This window comes from Mustela lutreola, chromosome 13, assembly GCF_030435805.1.
Source record: "Mustela lutreola isolate mMusLut2 chromosome 13, mMusLut2.pri, whole genome shotgun sequence".
Classification (NCBI taxonomy): Eukaryota; Metazoa; Chordata; class Mammalia; order Carnivora; family Mustelidae; genus Mustela; species Mustela lutreola.
In genome coordinates, this window is record NC_081302.1 from 60,750,584 (window position 1) to 60,770,245 (window position 19,662).

General features: G+C 40.5%; 1 protein-coding gene across 16 annotated transcripts in view; it reads right to left on the minus strand.

Annotated features, from left to right (window-relative positions):
- The window catches only part of CAB39L (calcium binding protein 39 like), a 124,887-nt gene that overhangs the window by 9,294 nt on the left and 95,931 nt on the right, over positions 1–19,662 (minus strand). For 15 of the 16 annotated variants that reach the window (XM_059144466.1, XM_059144476.1, XM_059144467.1 and 12 more), the window contains 3 exons: positions 13,759–13,818; positions 11,269–11,334; positions 2,870–3,013 (listed from right to left, as the gene is read on the minus strand). In XM_059144466.1, the coding sequence (XP_059000449.1) occupies positions 2,870–3,013; positions 11,269–11,334; positions 13,759–13,818 (270 nt within the window). The remainder of the gene's footprint in view (positions 1–2,869; positions 3,014–11,268; positions 11,335–13,758; positions 13,819–19,662) is intronic. The other variant, XM_059144483.1, reaches the window with a different exon arrangement.

The window sequence follows — 19,662 nt, forward strand, 5'->3', positions numbered from 1 at the left end:
CTCGTGTTCCCACTATGTGCTCTATCAAAATCTAAAATTTTTGCCATACTTGCCTTCAGATTTTTAAAAAATATTTTATTTATTTATTTGACAGAGAGAGATCACAAGTAGGCAGAGAGGCAGGCAGAGGGGGGAAGCAGGCTCCCCGCTGAGCAGAGGGCCCGATGCACCTGAGGCAGAGGCTTAACACAATGAGCCACCCAGGTGCCCCTTTCCTTATTTTTTAATAAAATAAAACACTACAGATGTAATTGGAAGCTATCGTCTCCTCTTCATGATGCCATCCTCCCCTATCCTTCCTTGCTGAGGTGACTGCTGTCCTAAATTTGCTATTTATCAACCTCATACCGGCTATTAGACTAGAACTGCATAAGTCTGAATCCATATATAGTGCTGTTTTGCATGTTTTCAGACTTTAAATGAATAACATCTTTTTCACATTTGTTTCTTCCACTTGATGTCTGGGATTTGCCCACATTGATCTATATAACTCAATTAATTTTAACCCATTACTACATGTTACTGTACGAATATAACACAATTTATTTTCCCCATCTCCTGTTGATGACCATTTGTGGTTTTTTCCTCATTTTACACTATTCTAAACAATGTTGTGATAAACATTTTTGCGCACGATTCCTTGTGCACATGTAGAAGAGTATCTCTAAAAAATTGCTGAGGGGGCGCTTGTGTGGTTCAGTCAGTTAAGTGTCTGACTCTTAATCTCAGCTCAGGTCTTAATCTCAGGGTCATGAGTTCAAGCCCTGCATTGGGCTCCCTGCTGGGTGTGGAGCCTACTTAAAAAAAAAAAAAAAAATTGCTGAGAGATGAGATTTCAGGATTGAAGGATAGGTATACCTTCAGTTATTTTACTAAATCGCTCTTCAAAGTGGTTGTACCAACTTATAGTATATAGACAGCCCTCCAACCTTTCCAATAATTTTTTGTCAGACTTAAAACATTTTACCATTAAAGAATTTACCAAAGAATGTAAAATAATACCTCATTGATATTTCAATGGCAATTGCCAGTGTTACTTAGTAGGATGATCATCTTCCCCTACTTATCTTTCAGTTTCCCTCATCTGTAAATGACCAACTGCCTCCTTCGCCCACTTTTCTATTGAATTCTTTCTCTGAATGATTTGTTAGTTATATGTATCACATTCTATCCCGTCTTTTCACTTTGCTTATTCTGTCTTTTTTTTTTTTTTTAAGATTTTATTTTTTTATCAGAGAGAGAGGGGGAGAGAGCGAGCACAGGCAGACAGAATGGCAGGCAGAGGCAGAGAGAGAAGCAGGCTCCCTGCCGAGCAAGGAGCCCGATGTGGGACTCGATCCCAGGACGCTGGGACCATGACCTGAGCTGAAGGCAGCAGCCCAACCAACTGAGCCACCCAGGTGTCCCTTATTCTGTCTTTTTGAACAGAAGTTCTAAATTTGATGTAGTTAACTAAATACTTCCTATTATGTTTTGTGGCCACAGCTAATCTTAGGCCATTGTTCTACCACACAAATTTTAGAACCAGCTTGTCAAGGGCCAGGAGAAGTCCTGTTGGGATTTTGAACATCACTGAATGGAATTTATAAGTTAATTTGGTATTTGAATTGCTCTAGTGACTCTCTGGACAATACAGACCTGGTAGATGAAAGATGGACTAAAACAAAATTTTTTTATTAACCTCTCAAAGCAACAATTATATACCTTAGAAACTGCCATGTCTCTCCCATTTACAGATTTAAAAATTCAGTCACTGAGTAGACATTATAAATACCCCAAAAAAGCCTGGGATTCTCCTCTTTTTTTTTTTTTTTAATTTATTTCTTATTTATTTTCAGCATAACAATATTCATTATTTTTGCACCACACCCAGTGCTCCATGCAGTACATGCGCTCTCTAAAACCAGCCACCTGGTTCCCCCAACCTCCCACCCTCTCCGCCCCTTCAAACCCCTCAGATTGTTTTTCAAAGTCTATAGGCTCTCATGGTTCAACTCCCTTCCAATTTCCCCCAACTCCCTTCTCCTCTCTATCTCTCTATGTCCTGCATGCTATTTGTTATGCTCCACAAATAAGTGAAACCATATGATAATTGATGGGATTCTCCTCTTAATTCTATTCCAGATATCTATCCTAAGAAAATAATCCTAAATATGGAAAAAAAAAAAAAACCCAGCTGGATATAGAAAATGCTCATTATGGCATTCCTCTCAGTAGGAAAAAAAATGGAAATAACCTAAATATAAAAAAACAGAAATGTTTAAGTAAACTAGAGTAAACAAACCCAATGATTAACTGGGCCAATAAAACTCCTGGCTCTAAAACCCATACATAACAATAATGGATTAGTGTTCACTTCTGGCAAAGCATTAAGTGATAAAATTAAGATATTAATTTTGTGTACCATGTGAATACAGCTCCAGAAGAAACCGGTGTTATGGGGAGCTACTTTCCATTCACAGCAAAATACACTTAAAAAATATTTCTAAACAAGTAATAAAAGGGAGCAGTACCCTGGTATTTTTTCAGTGCTTCATTTAAGGCTCAAAGAAACACTTAAGGCAGAAAGCGAAGCATTCAAATTCCAACACTCGGGATTTGGATTCGGGCTCTATCGCTGATTATTTTAGTAACTTTTGGGAAACAGTATCCACCTATTTTCTCAGTGGAAAAAAATGAAAATATTTAGAGATAGGGATTAGAAACAAATGGGCATTCATTAAAATAACTCTAAAATTTCGTCCAAGTCATGCAAAATGGAAAGACTGCCTATTTCATTTTCTCTCAAGTATAAAGGAGTAAACAGCAGGGAGTTTGCCACTGGAAAGCGAAAAAAACAAATGCCCTGGTTATTTCTGCAGCACTTTACCTTAAAGACATGGAAGGCTTCAAACTGAATGTTGGGACTTTTATCTCGAAGGAGGTTCATCATCAGTTTGAGGTTCTCTGGCCTGCTGATGTACTTTGTCATAATGGCAAAGTTGTGTCGGTCCAGGATCAGCTCACCTAACAGCTACAAAAACAAAAAACAAGAAACAAAGAAACAAACAAAAAAACCCCAAAATCAGAGATATAATCTATGTGAAAATCATCTGATTCAAAATCTATCGCACTTCTCTATGAAAAACAAACTATAGATGTGGTTAGGAATGTTGATGAAGAGGCCTTGAGTGCATCTTAGCATTTAGCACAGGCATGAAAGGCGTAGTTATTATTAAGTTATTTTAAGCTTTTCACACAGCTTTGCTAAAGTTGGTGATTAATGCATTTCTGAGTTTTTTTTTAAAGCCAGTCATTGCTGCAGCTTAAAAAAGCTCTCTTTGTAGCTCTCACCCAGAGCTAGCCAGAAACGAATTTATTATTTTCATTGCTCACTTTAGTCTTGCTTCCCAGCACTGCATTGCTTCTTAGGCATTATGGTAGAATAAGAAAGAATAACCAAATTAATTCTACAGTTATACCTCCCTTCCCTGAATAAATGTACTCTAGTAGCTCACTGGGGAAAACAGGTTATGTCAAGTGAGTCTTACCTTCCCCTTAACTTTTGTTACAAAACCAGCTAAATAGCTGGGGGGGGTGGCGGGCATTAACCCTGAATCCATATTAAGCAAGTTTTTTTAAAAGAGTAAAACAAAACATTTTCTGATGACAAATTAATAGCTCCCTCCAAATGCAGCATTATTCCATGTTATGAGCTGAATGTCTGTGCCTCCCTAAAATCTACATGCTGAAATCCTAACCCCAAATGTGAAGGTATTGGGAGGTAGGACCTCTGGAAAGGAAGGATCGCAGGAATGGGACAGGTGTTCTTATCAAAGATACCCAGAGAGCTCTCTTACTGCCAGCACCTTGATCTTGGATTGCATAGCCTCCAAAACTATGAAAAATAAATGTTGCTTAAGCCACCCAGTCTGTGGCATTTTTGTTATAGCAGCATAAACAGACCAAGACAATTTAAAACAAAATAAAAATATCCAAGAGTAGTCTTCAACTAGGAGCACAGTTGACCGCTCTTTACTCATAAACTTTTATTCTCATACAGGGGTAGCAATTCCTAAAACATCAGCAACAAGGCAGCTGAAATGTACCCTTCACAAAGTTTTGTATATGATCGACTTATTTCGAATTCTATTCACCAGACTTTTTCTGGAAGCCTCATGGTACTGACACTTACAGAAATCCTGGATGGGTGAAGAAAACACATGGAACTATGGGCTGGCTGTCTATCACAATACAGTCCAGCAACAGAACCCAAGAGGTGTGCATGTAGTGGGGTGTGTGTGTGTGTGTGTGAGTGTGTTTGGCTGCCAGTAAACAACGACCTTGCCTGTAATGCATCTTTTGTCTATTTAACAAATAAGAACTGCATACCTTAAGGTTATGTTAGTGCACAAAAATAATGGTTGTTAATTATAAGACATAATGACCATGTTGGATGTTAGCTGGTTAGTCTCAAACACGGGACAGTAGTCATGTAAACTGTTCATCTTCATTTTCCTTAATCTCTCTGCAGCATCTAAAGCTAACTGCACACTCTCCTGGAAACTTTTTTGCTCTTGGTTTCAAGGCCGCTGCATTCTTCTGGTTTCTTATCTCTTGCAGCTTGTTCCTTTGCTCCTGTGTTACTGTTCTCCTTCCTTCTGCTCTATACATGTAGGCGTTTTCCAAGTGGTATACGTGAATCTCTGATCTTTCTTCTCTCTCCAGTCTCATCTATGCCCCTGGCTTCAACTGTAACATCTAGGGAGATGTCTCCCAAACCTACCCTCGGAGTCTCAGTTTCTTTCCTGAGGTCTATACCAATGCTTCTAACTGCCCATCTGGTGGCCCAGTGGATCGCTTTGCTGGCCAGACACACTTGGCATCTCTGAAACCAGTTCCTTCCCCTCTTTGTTAACGACGCCATGGCCAGCCAGGCTCCTCGGGAAGAGCTGAAATCTTCCTTGGCTCCTTCTTTCCCTTGCATCAAATCTACATCTAAGGTCTGCCAATTTTCTGTTTGTAAATGTCTCCAGCATTCTTCCTTCTGCTTTTATTGCCAGTGCCCTCTTTGCAGCCTGCATTGCCTCTCACCTGCTCCTGGGCAAGCGCGCTGAACGGTCCCTTCTCCAGGCTAGACCCAACCCAATCCCTCCCGCTTGTTGTGCCAAACACACCTTCCTGAAGCTCAGTCCTATTCACGTTACTAATCCCACCGAGGGAGAGCACGAATAAACAAATGAGTCCCTGGATGCCTATGGATTCAGGGGAGAAAATTAAACTCCTTAAGATGGGATTCAAAGGTCTCTGTGCTCCGGAGTCGCTTCTGCTTCCTTTCCTCGTTGTTCTGCCTCTGTGGCCTCACTCTCCTTGACCCCAGTGTTTCCCTCAGCTTTATTTAGACATAATTGACAAAACTGCCTATATTTGAAGAGCACGTCATGATGATTTGAAATATATTTACATCGTGAAATACTGACCACGATCAGGTTAATTAACACATTCACCCCCTCACAGCTGCCTTTTGGTTTGGTGTGTGGTGAGAGCGCCTAAGATCTCTCAGCAAATTTCAAGCACTCAGCACAGTACTCTTCACTGTAGTCACCAGGCTATACATGGGATCCTCAGGACTTAGTCTTCTCATACCTGAAAGTGTGAACCCACTGACCAACACCTCCCATCCCCCTGCCTCCCAGCCCCTGCGAACCACCATTCTACCCCTACTCTGTGCTCTGTTTCTCCCCAGTTGTCCTCACTCTGCCTTACAGTACAGACTTACTCGCCTCTTTGGAACATAAGCTCCGTGTGGACGCGTATGAACTCTTGTTTGTGTTTGTCCCCTTTACAGCTTAACTGTGTGATGTGTGTGAGTGCTGCTGGGGGAAATAAAGTCCACAAAATGCAGAGAAGAAAGAAAGCAGTTCGATGATTGAATAAGCATATTCGCAACACAACATTATAGGTGATCTGTGCAAAAGACATTAGGAAGACAGATAAAACTCCACCTGATTTATATGGCCAAGCAGCCACGATCCCCTACATACGTGTCTTCTCAAGAGGAAAGGTAAACCATTCCCGGTCGGAGGGCTTGACAGTGCCTTTCGGTATGCACCCCTCACAGTTCCCTCTGACCCACCTGGCCACTAAGGAAGCTACTTGTTTTAGCTAATTGCCTTTATTCAGGTAATGAAGAGAATCATAAAACTCTTAGGTCTCTGACAAGCAAATGGTTACAGCTCAGAGAGAAGCACCAAGGGTAATTTCCCCAATGACATCAGGGACACAGGCGTGCCACCTTCCTACACGTTTACATGTCAGCAGGATGGCTCCCAGACTCTCAAAAAAAGACCCAGCCATTTTTGGTTGTAAAGCTGACAGGATTTATATACCCACATAAGATTTACATGGGCATTTATATAGCTATGCTTCATTGCAGATATAAATCTGTATATCTACCTACAGATTCTATATTGATATAAAGATATTTTTATACAAAACATATATAGAAATCAAATATAATACATATCACATGTATACAAATACATATATAGTACACACATAAACATATCAAAAGGTCTTTCAACAATACATTGCATTAAAAAAATTTACCCTTAAAATTTGTGCAAACACACACACACTCAAGAATTTGCTGAAGTGACATTTATAAGTTAAATTCAGATTAAGTTAAGTCACTTTAATTTTTATTACAAAGGGATGCTTACATGTAAGTTTTATCCAATCTGTCCTTTGCTAATATAATTTCACTACTTTTCTAAAACAATCGTGTTAAATCATTTGACCAACACTGACTCTTAGCCATTAAATGTTAATCTATTTTAATTAATACTGATAATGACAAAATGCTGCATTTCATCTTAATACAATGCATTTAAGATGATAAAATGGAAAAAATTGTTTTTAGTTCTCTATATTAGATTTTATAGGCTTCAATATTACAGAGTAAAGCCAAGCACAGCAAGTAGAAATAATGAGGTTTTTTTAAACTTAGTGTTTCAATGAAATTGACCAGAGCCAGAAACAACCCCCCAAATTCTACCAAGCTTCTTTTGATTTACAATCTTTCTTGCTAGTAATTAAATGGCTTTGAAGATAGTAAGAAATAAATTCCTAAGCTCTGTCATGTGAGGGGAAGGAATTTCTCTGTTAATCATTTTTTATTGACATCAGGAATCTAAGCATCCCAAGGTAGTTCAGGAAAATTTAGAATATGATTATCAAAAGACAGCGGGAAGCAAGGGGAGTCAGAAAATAGCCTAGCTTTAAGACGGCTTATCACTTACAGAATACTGTAAGTATGCTCTTAAAAGAATCTAAACTCTCTTATTTTCTAAAATGATGAAACATCTATGTATAAAATATTACAGAATTCAGAGATATAAACATGGCTGGGTCAAAACAGAACATACTGCTACCATAGACCTAATTCTCAAAAGGAAAAGCCAACAGTGCACCAGCAGAGCTCTCCAAAACAACATTTTTCTATTAAGGACAGGAGTACACAACTCTCTCCTTGAATACAGGGAAATAAGACCATTTTAGTGATGTCTCTGCCTATAATCTAGCATTCAAAGAAGCCAAATCTTTAGTACCCATTTTAACAATTTCTACATTCTTAGATATCCTTCATCTGTCTTTTACTAGTTTCCTTTGGTGTCCAACCAGTGTTCGGTTTTACCTCACTGCAAATAAAATATTTGTGAGACATGCCACTGTAAAAGATTTTAGGCAAGAGTAGCAGCCAACATAGTATATCTGGGTGGCTTAGCAAAGAACAGGAAAGAGGCCTTCTGAGTGGGCTGGGGCATCCGCACGTAAGGAGGAAGCACAATCAAGTGGGAAAGGAAACGTTTCAGTACGCCACGTGGACTCGGTTGCTCCGCCACGTGGACTCGGTTGCTCCTTGCCTGTGCTGCTGGGTACAGTGCGGAGGTGTCTGGCCACAGAGCCACGCGGAAAGGGGGCTGGGAAGCGGAGAGCCAGGTGGCAGCAGAGAGCAGTGAGGAAGGAACCTTCTCACTGCCCTTTACTACCCACCAAATTTCGATTCCATATTGTACCAATCACACACGCGCTGAATTAACAGGCTTCTATTTTCAAGTGCGAATGCGTCCTGCCAGGGAGCTGATGACACCCTGAGAGCAGAATGAGTGCAGTGGGCACAGGAGTAGGAAGGGACGACAGCGGAACATGAAGGAAGAAGTGGGAAGAAGACCCAGAAGGGAGATGGTTAGAGGAACACCTGTTAGCTTTGTAACTTCACCGAAGGCCCTAGAGACAGTCAATCCACAGAAAAATTTCTATCACCAGTTCCTGTCACTGTTGAAAAATGGGACAAGCATAAATTCTAAAGTCTCTGACTCTCAGCTTTCTTGATCCCACTTTAGTTCCATAGCCTTAGTTCATACCAGTGCTGCTACTTTGGTTCAGGACCTTATGGATTCCCACTAAAAAAGAGGGAGGATTTAGAAAACGTAGGAGAGATCTCAGCGCACTGTCAGGTCTGTTTACTGTTCCGTTTCTCCTTCCCTCCGAGGGCAATTGATGTCCTATAATACAGACCAGCTCCCCTGCTTTGGCTGTGCTGTAAAGCCCTTCACAAATAAGGAATTCTGTTCTTCAGGTATGCAGCTGTGGCAACAGGATTCAGCCTTATCTTCAAATGCTTTTAACAAGCTTTCTGGACCTGGGAGAGCATGGCATGATGTCACTGCCTTTGTCTGAAGCTCGATCTCCTCAATCCAGGCTCCAGCAGCAAGAGCAGTGAACCCAAGGTATGTTTTCTTTTCTTTCTTTCTTCTTCTTCTTCTTCTTTTTTTTTTTTTTAAAAGATTTGATTTATTTATTTAACACAGAGAGAGGGAGAGATCACAAGTTGGCAGAGAGGCAGGAAGAGAGAGAGGGGGAAGCAGACTCCCTGCCAAGCAGAAAGCCCCATGTGGGGCTTGATCCCAGGACCTTGAGATCATAACCTGAACTGAAGTCAGAGGCTTAACCCACTGAGCCACCCAGGTGCCCCCCAAGGTATGTTTCTCTGTAGATCACCATGTATGGCTTTCCACACAAGGGGAAACTCAATAAAGAGTGCTGAATGACTGGCTGAAATTAGCATGCTGACTCCCGACCCCCGCCGCCAGTGCGTAATGCTGGAACAGCAAGGGCACAAATTCAGGGGAAGGCAGATCACAGCTAAGGCAAAGTCAGGGGTAAAGTGAATTGATAAAAATGTCACACAAAATACACTTTGTTTATCACTTCAGTTAAAAGTGTATTCAAGGGGCACCTGGGTGGCTCAGTGGGTTAAAGCCTCTGTCTTCGGCTCAGGTCGTGATCCCAGGGTCCTGGGATTGAGGCCCACATTGGGCTCTCTGCTCAGGAGAGAGCCTGCTTCCTCTCTCTCTCTCTCTCTCTGCCTTTCTGCCTAGTTGTGATCTCTGTCTGTCAAACAAATAAATAAAATCTTTTTAAAAAAGTGTATTCAATATTTAGAACCAAACACATTGTTCTATGAATGTCATTATCCCAACATGTAAAACTAATATGTGATGTTTAGTAAGCCCAAAAATCATATAAGTGCTTGACAAAGCCAGTCAGTTAATACCTGCCAATAACATTCTTTGGACTATCTGGGTGGGATCTGAAGGGTAGATAGAGATGCAGCTCTAATGGACATCCCACTCCCACTGGAGCAGTCCTACCTCCTCTTGACCAAATGCCTGCTTCTAGGCACTTTTTTAGAAAATTAATTTATTTAGTTGAAGCCAGGCTGGGAGGTAGGGGAGGGAGAGAGAGTCCCAAGCAGACTCTGTACTGAGTGTGGAGCCCTGTGTGGGGCTTGATCTCAAGACCCGCAGATCATGACCTGAGCCGAAACCCAGAGTGGGACGTTCAACCGACTGTGCCACCCAGGCGCTCCCAGGAGGGAAGGCTACTCACTATGTGGCCCTACTTTGCTGGGCTGTCTGGGCTGGGGGACAGTGAACTTCTACAGGCATTTCATAGGTGATAGAATCTCCAATAGCAAATGCCATTTGTTTACACACAAACACCCCATCACCTGTCATCACTTCGTGCCCTTGTACCTTCCTTAATTGTTCTAAAATCACCTGAGAGTTATATATTTATCTTTTTATTTATGTGTTGTTTGTTCCCCTCCAACAGAATGTGAGGTCCATTGGGGTGTGACTTAATTTTGTTCTTGGCTGTCACTGTAATGTTAGGAATAGGAGCACATAAATATTTGTTGACCAAATGGAAAGCCCTATCACTCTCCTCACCACCTCCAATAATTGATCCAACTAAGCTATTTGCAAATAATTGGGAATTGACTTTATTTTCTTTTCCAGCTGGTGATACCATCTTTTAACCTCTTTCCAAAGTCTGTTTCAGTGTAATAATACTAGCATTTTTAAAAAAGCACAGTTTTGGGTCCATGATCGAGTACCCAAATTTATTAAAGATTATTAAAGATTATTCTTTTAACACTAAGTTAATAGTTACTCTAAGAGTGACTATTTTCATATTTCAGAATCTTTGCTAGAAATACAATTTGAAAATGTCATGTTAAATGGTGGAGGTGTTAAAGATGACCTACGGTAAAACACTACCAAGAATGCTCAGAATATGAAATCCAGCAGTGCAAAATGGTAAAAAAAAAAAAAAAAAAAAAAAAAAGAAAGAAAAAGAAAAAGAAAAAACACCAAAAAACTTTTGAAAAATTTGTTACAAATCTGGGGGTAAGTGCTTCTCAGATGAGGGTAAGCCCCATTACAAAACCTTTACTTCTCCCCTTCTCTGTAAAATAGCCTACAAAGTCTAGTTTACAGAGAAATGTCTAAGAGAAATAGGGTCATTTTTTCCTGTTTCAGATACACCGAAAGAACTACAGGAGAACCTTGCTGATTCTTCCTTGTAAATGGTAATTCAGATCTTAATTTCAAGCTAAGAGTGATTGATTTTCATCTCCAGAAAACACGCCCAAGGAGAGAACTGTGGTTGTATTTAAATTAACTTAAGCTTGATTTTCTTTCGGAGCTGCAATATACTAAATTCTACTTTATCATGTACATATTGTTTATACTCATACTTCCAAAAAGTCTTTGAGTCAGGGCATTTACACTGTTTTGCTACAAAGTACAGTCATAACATGAAGCATATTTTCCAAGTTACAAAAAAAGGGGACACCTTCATTTTTCCTTATGTACTGGTCCACTCAGAGCAATCATTTACCAGTAAGATATCAACTGATAACTTAAAGAAATTTCATATTACCTTTATAGATTGTCTCTTAGTCACGTAATTCTCAGACTGCAGCAATTTCTCATAGTCTTCAAAAATCTAATAAAAAGAAAATAAATATTAGAGCATAAAACTAGCAGTGGTTTCTCTGCATTAGGGTTGCTTTCCCTCTTGCTTCAAAGGCAAATCCCCAACTCGCCAGGCCAGGGCAGCCCAACAGCGGTGCTTTGCATCTGTCTCTGTGCTTAATAACCTAGTGCTGATCACACTGTCCACAGGGAGCTTTCCCCCATTTCGCCATCCTCATTTACACATAAAGATACTGGGGGGTAGGAGGGCCAAGTGATACAACAGATGTACTTGTCCACTTAATTTTAGTTTTGCAAATTAAAAATTGAGAAGAAAAATGGAGTATCTGAGTCTTTTCAATACATTCTATTGAATAAAACATCTTATTAACTCATCTATTAAATGGGTAACAAAATAACACATTTGATGCCATTTTAGAGAAGTTGGTAGCTAGCTGGTAGCTATTAGCACAAAAAAAATTTAGGAGAAAATTAAACACACTTAGGGCTTCACATGATACCCCATGAAGAATCAAACTGCCAAGTTCATAGTGTAGACAGAGGAATAGGGCAACTTTTGCCACCTCCAGCTGGTCTCTCTGGAGGACTTCCACTCTCGACAAAAGCTGGGGGATGCTGGGGTTTGGGCCCTGTTTCCCACTGTGGCTGTCAACCATTGTCCAGGTCCTTCATTTTCACACAGAGTGCCAGACGCTGGGGAAGCTAAGTGTGGACCTCCTACCAGGCAAGGACATGCCTCAGAGACCACGGAGGTAGGAAGAACAAGCCCAACGGAGAACTGAAGGTAGGAGAGTCCAGGGGCAAAGGAGGGTGGAAACCATTCCTGGTCCTCAGAGGGCAGAGTGTGAGATGTGTGTGCACGGGTGTGATGAGGGCAAGAAGTGCCCACAGAGGATGATTACTGACAGGGAATTAAGAATGTGAAAAGTAACAACAAAACCATGTAGCTCACATTAAAGTCGTAATAATTATACTCTTTTATAGGAAGGACTTACTATTTATTCTGTCAGGATTTTGTGGGACTCAAAATTTATCAAATTTTGTGGTAAGTTTTTAAAAGTTTTAGTTCCAGTATAGTTAATGTACAGTGTTATATTAGTTTCAGGTGTATAATGTAGAGCTTCAACAGTTCCACACATCTCCTGGTGCTCATACTGACCAGTGAGTGCACTCTTTAAGCCCCATCCCCTATTTCCTCCATCCCTCTACCTGCCTCCCCTCTGGTAACCGTCAGTGTGTTCTCTAGAGTTAAGAGTCTGTTTCTTGGTTTCTCTCTTCTTTTTCCTTTGCTCGTTTGTTTCTTAAATTCCACGAGTGCAACCATATGTGACCATAAACTTCAATGTGATTAAGGTATGACTGACTCCCCAGGATGCCACTTTCATTATTTTAGAGTCAGATGTCATGTGCTCCCATTTCATAGTTTACTTTTTAAAGAAATATGAAACTCAGAAAGTATGAAATGTCTGAGGGAGCATGAGTTCTCAGAGCTGGTGTTCAGGTCAGTGCAGCAGGCTTAGTGTCTGTGTAGCTACCAAATTACACAAGACGTGACTATAGGTACAAAGACAAAATCGGGTAAATAAGGGATCAAAGAGAATGAGTTTACAATCTTCCTTATTGTTGTGTACTATTTCCTGAAGGCAAAGCATTCCTGCACAAAACGTTTACATCACTCATTCCATAGAAGAGATTAGTAGCTGATGCCACGGGTCTTGTCATAAACTATCGTAGCTCTTTTATTTTCACTCATTATCAATGGACATCTAATGAGGCTTGAACATTCCATCTAGCTCTACAGTTTCTGATCAGGTTCCTGCCTCTCAGGGAGCTCAAGAACCAGCCAGGAAGGTACAGACACACCATAATACAATGTGGAAAATGGAGGCAGCAGGGCGGGGGAGGGAGTGCTCGTGCAGGAATGTGAATGGGTGGGATTAAGGAAAGCCTTCTAGGCCTTCTAGAAGAGTCGTGTTTTAGCAGAATCTCAAAAGGATGGGTTGGAGTCACCATTTGAGAAGGGAGTTGGAAGACAGAAATATTTTGGCATTTCTACAAGTAAAACTAATTATCAAGCAAGTAAAATGATTTCTTTTAGTGAGGGTGGAGTGCTCTTTTATGGATACCTACTGCCCTTTGAGGGCAATGTGGATGCTCTTAAATCAAGGTCAAAGTAAGCAGGTGCCAGTCATTTTCTGGAGCTCAAGATACAACAGAAACAGGTGTGAAAAATGAGAAAGCCCCGATCTCCTGCCTTTCTCAATTTTCCACAAAGTTTCCTGATGACCAGGTAAAGAGACAAGTTGGGTGCCGGTAGATTATGGTTCATGTCTGTTGTAAATCATAAAGAGGAGCAAGTGTCCACAGATCTAAGGCGGGGGAGCGGCGAGGGGGAAGAAAATGAAGTAAAATGTCAAAAAGGACTTCTACTTACAGTGTCATAATTTTGTTCTAAGAAGTCTGCGACCAACACTTTATGTCTGGTTAGTAAGTCCTAGAAAAAGAACAGTTATGTGAAATATAATTACTATAGCCAATAGATTTTATAAATCTGGCTTTTCTAAGAATGTTATAAGTACATTCATTTGAAACATATAGTTTCTGAAGAATATTTTCTTTACATCCACAAAATTATTTCCATTCTTAGTTTAAGATGTGAAATGCAAGTCTGTTTCATGTCAACAACAACAAAGGGTTTTAATTCATATCATTGTTAAATTTATGATAGGAATAATTTAACTAGTGAAACAAACAGCACCTAAAAGATGGGGTTTAACGTGTATTTCTTCAAGCCGTGACTATATTGTGACCACGATCTAATAAATATACAAATAAAGTCTATGATGAGGGGCGCCTGGGTGGCTCAATGGGTTAAAGCCTCTGCTTTCGGCTCAGGTCATGATCCCAGAGTCCTGGGATCGAGCCCCGCATCGGGCTCTCTGCTCAGCAGGGAGCCTGCTTCCTCCTCTCTCTCTGCCTGCCTCTCTGCCTACTTGTGATCTCTGTCTGTCAAATAAATAAATAAAATCTTAAAAAAAAAAAAAGTCTATGATGAGCTATTCCAAATGTCGTTAATAACTTATTTTAAAAGAATGCCTAATGGCTTAAAACCATATCTCACAAGTTAAAAGATTTTTCAGGAATTTCAACCTTTAGTTTTTTTCTTAACCACGTTTAAAACAGAGGTACCTAGGATCCTGGGAAGCACAGAAATGATGCTTAACTGGGCCATCGCAGGCGCCTCCTGCTCAGGGGTTAATGGACTGTGTGGTGATCTGTGGTGACTAGTCATACAACACACTCATTCAAAGCTAAAGACAAGTAGACTGATCTTAAAGGCATAACTCTCAGAAAACTGAACAAAAGCATAAAGGAACATTTGACTGTCTTCAGCTCACACCTAAATTATATCCTTAATTCACCTTAATGTTGAAAGAAAATAAGCCTCACCTAATCCCTTTTATAAGCTTAGAGGCTAAATACCCTGTCTAGATAGAATGTAGAATTTAATTAAAAACATAACAAGAATTTTTAAGTTTTCCAAAACAAGTTCTTATGCTTTAATACACATTTAATTAAAACTTCCTAAAAGCATATAGAAGATCCCAACATAAATTCACAGAGATCAAGAAGGCAGCAACAAGGGCAAAACTCACCTATTTCTATTTAGATATGTAAAATATTTAATGCATTTTTGTGCTATTAATTTTCAAGTTCCAGGACAATGAGACTGGCTATTGATATCATTTTATTACTTATCACCACATGTTGATTGAGCACTGCTTCTATTAGTAGAAACCCGTACTTTTTTTTCCCCCAGTAGAACATTCAGGATTCTTTTGGAACTGGAACTTTAAAATGAGAAAACCCGCTAGGGGAATTCATTCCTGTTCTCTCTGAAGTCAAAATTCAAATTAGTTCCTCTATCACGGGAACCCCCCAAAAGAGCAAGTTAGTTCCACGGCATTCTCTGGGGTCCCTAGTTTTCAGACACCCCCTTCCCTAATGTGCTGAGCAGGATCAGTGATTTTTCTGAGCTGACCCCGTGAGAAAGGGTTTCCTTCTATGGACTGCAGCAGACCTGGATCCACCTGTTGTAATAGTCAGCAGGCTTGACTGTGGGGACGGTGCCCTGTCACAGCCCCAGGTCTGCACACACAGTGGTGGTGGCAGCAGACGGAGCACTGTGCAGATGAGTGCTGCCCGTCAAGGTGTCCATTCACTAACTGTTAGTGAATGGACACCTTGAGTTAGTTATTTCCTCCAGAGTTAGTTAGTGGAGTTAGTTATCTCCTCCAGAGTAGGAGGAATTGGGAGGAAGTCCTGTTAGTAGCAGCTCCTTCAAATTCCAAAAGAAAAAATTGGAAATAACTTACATATCCAATAATAGAAAAATAAATTATGATGGAGTAGAATTCCTCCAGCATGTGTACATGGTGGGTACAGCCAATAAATGATTCTCTCTCTCTCTGTTACACACCCACCCACCCACACACACACACATACTCTCACACTTGTGTGTATATATTCCTAGCTACACCCTCACATTTTTGCATGTAGTAAATGCATGTGCAAAACTGGAGGAATTGACCATATATATACATATACCCATACATATATACACAGAATACCAAGACAAATATAATTGCTGCATCATTATAGATCACGTGACGTGGGGAAAAAAATCAGCTAAAATCCTACCCAAAAAGGAAAAAGCAGAAAGTTGCAAAGAGACATAAAGTTCAGATTTCAAATAATTTAAAGTAATTAATTTAATTTAATTTAAAAGTACACTTTGTACACTTTCATCCCACCTCCTCACAATTCTGTGCATTATGCTAAAAAAAAAAAAATCTGATATTGCTATGGAGGGATTTCTGCACACCTTGGGAGACACAGGGTGGAGTGACAGAAACACACTCAATGGCAGGAACGTGACCGTAGATGGGCCAAGCAGCAACTGCCGTTCTTGGAGGATTTACTATGTGTCGGGGAACCTGCAGAGCTCTTTATACATGTGATTTCTCATCGTCACAGCTCTGCAAGGGAGGGATTATTTTCTTCATCTCACAGGAGAGGAAAATGAAACCCCAAGGTTAACTCCTTGCTCAAGGACATACAGCCAGTCAGGTGGCAGAGGGAAGTGGAATTCAAACCCCTTCTATCTTGTCATGGAAGGAGGGATGAAAGAAATGCTGATTTTTAGGAATGTTTTCTGGGAAAGGACAATTTGTAGACAATACTGTGACAAAAAATATAAACAATGTTAAATTGTTTATTCATTGTTTATTAATGAGTAAATTGAGCAACAGTCATCTTAGAGCTCAAAACAAAAAAGGCAAGTCTAGGGGCACCTGGGTGGCTCAGTGGGTTAAGCCGCTGCCTTCGGCTCAGGTCATGATCTCAGGGTCCTGGGATCGAGTCCCGCATCGGGCTCTCTGCTCAGCAGGAGCCTGCTTCCTCCTCTCTCTCTCTCTGCTTGCCTCTCTGCCTACTTGTGATCTCTCTCTGTAAAATAAATAAATAAAATCTTTAAAAAAAAAAAAAGGCAAGTCTAAGAGGTTGAAAACAAAAGACAAAACCAAAAGAAAATCACACTAAAACCTAGCCAGCCAGACAACCAAATCCCCCTGAAGCCATCTACTTAAAAAGAAACAGTGACTTATGGTCACTGTTGTATTATATTAACCACAGCATTTTGGAAAAATATAAATTGACATTTCCAATATTGTTAGCATGCTGGAAAGCTTTTTTTTTTTTTTAAAAGCTTTATTTATTTGGGCGGGGAGAGAGAGAAACAATAATAAGTAGACTCCCTGGGGCACCTGGGTGGCTCAGTGGGTTAAAGCCTCTGCCTTCGGCTGAGGTCATGATCTCAGGGTACTGGGATGGAGCCCCGTGTCAGGCTCTCTGCTCAGCAGAGTGCCTGCTTCCCCGCCCTCCCCTCTGCCTGCCTCTCTGCCTACTTGTAATATCTCTCTCTGTCAAATAAATAAATAAAATCTTAAAAAAAAAAAAAAAAAAAAAGTAGACTCCCTGCTAAGCAAGAAGCCCAATACAGGGATCTAAGGATCCTGAGGTCATGACCTGAGCTGAAATCAAGAGTTGGATGCTTAACAGACTGAGCCACCCAGGGGACCCCCCAACTTTTTTTTTCTTTTAAGCATACTAGAAAACTTTTTATGGTTATTTAGATTTTCAGAGACTTAAGTTTGACGGAAAATATGCTGAGGTATAGCTTAAAACATCAATTTATTTTTGATATTTAACATAGTGCTGCAAATTAAATTGGGTTGAACATATGAAACATCTCCTTAGCCGTTTAGGCACAGACAGTTCGCTAGAAAGAAACAGAATCATGTTTTGTGTTAAGTGTTAGTCTTCAGATTTGACGCGTCAAGGCCTCTCTTACCGTGTGCGCTAGATAGACTTTGGGGGCTTCATCAGTGGCCACTGTACAACCTCTGCTTTTCTGGGGGAAACTGAGTGGACCGTGGAAACGGAGCAGGCTCTCGAGTTACACAGCACTCTGAGCACACACCCAGGCCTGCAGCCCTTGCTCCCCCTCCCTCTGCCCAACCGGAAGCTCTCCTTAGTGCCATCCCTAGACTTTTCCTCCCTCTCTTTTCTTCCTTCCCCTCACTCTTTGCTGTTCTCTCTAGTTTTCTTCTTCTCTTCTTACATCTTTGTCTTCTAGATCACCTTCTTCCTTCTTCTTTCCCGTGCCCTTTGCCTTCTACCCCAGAGAGATAGGGTCTTCCTCTGCTTGGACTTGTCGGGGAGAATCTAGGGAGCAGACAGGACTGGAGGGAGACATGTGGAAAACGCCAGCAGGCTGGTGACCCCTCTCCTTTCAAACCCAGATTCTAGGTTGGTCCTGTACTTATTTCAGGCTTGGCTGAGGCCTATAGGGACTGATGGCACTCCGGCTCCTCTCCTCTCCTGTCTCAGGCAGTTCAGCCCTGGTTCCAAACTAGCACACACCCCCGCCCCCCATTTATTAAAACAAAAATGCCACAGTAAATTGTCCCCCCCCCCCAAACAGGATTCTCTCTGACAGGAGTTCTTATCAATTCAATTTTCCTCATTTCATGACATTTCAGAGATATCGTGGAAATGTCATGATGGACTGTGTCACAGGCGGAAGGGGCCCAGCCTTGCCTACCCCTTCATGAGGCTATCTTTAGGGTGGGGTCCACTCACCAATGGTTCCTCTTCTCGGTCACAGCAAGCTCCTCTCACTGCCCTGCTGCAGGCCCCCTCTCCATCCCTTCCCTTTGCTGAGGTCCCCCTACCTCCTGCTCCCCTCCAGTCCCTGTTGTTTCTTGTCTCTGCTCCCTGGTGCTCTCTCACACTTCCTGCCACCATGTGAGCTTATGCATCTTTTAATGGACTCAGGGCACCTTCTTAGAACAGGCTGAGTAAGTCCCTAGTCTCTAGATAATACATAGTTTTCAGTATAACAAACTATAGCTTTCACTTTTCTTGACCTCTGGAGAGCTGTTAAAAGGAACTATTTATCATTCCAGTTATAGGTAAATTTCAAGTCATTCACATAAAGTTGTAAGATTAAAGTATTACTAATACTGGCATATGGCCTGTGTCAGTATTATTAAATTATTTATTTAATATATAAAAAATAAAAGTCATATATGGATTATAATTAGGTAACAGTATTTATATCCTAAAAAAGTAGAAGTAAATTTGGAATGATATAAATGGAGCAAGTATATTGCTGAAATGCTTTTAAAGAAGTGAATCTGAGTATATACATTTAAACAAGTCTTGTCTACTTTGTAATTGACTTTTTTGTCAATAATGCTGTTACATCATCAGCTTAAAATATATTCAAAAATCCTCTTCTAAAATGGTCTTCAGTCCAATGTGGTAGACAATGAAGAAAATCAGACTCTATTTTAGTCATTTTAAAATTTATTTTTATTATCATTCCCATTATTATTACCAAGACCAAAAACAGTCCTAGCTACCATGACCACCTACTTTATTTATCCAGTTAACCTGAATGTCAAACAACTTTGCACTGTTTCCAGAACTTGTATCTGCCCTCGGAAAGATCTGCTACTACTGGAAAATGAACATGCCATGGACAGTGATAATAGTTTCAAAATATATTAAATAATGGCAGGATCATAAGAATAAGTAAATGATTTTCTAAGACAGAAATCTTTAAGGTGACATCATTCATTGGATGTCTAAGTTCTAGTATTTAGTTTGCAAATTAGGTACATTATTTTCTAATATGTTTCCGAACATCTTTTGAATGGTCAAACTCGGAAACAGAAAGTAAAATGGGGCTGGGGGCTGAGGGAAGGGAGAA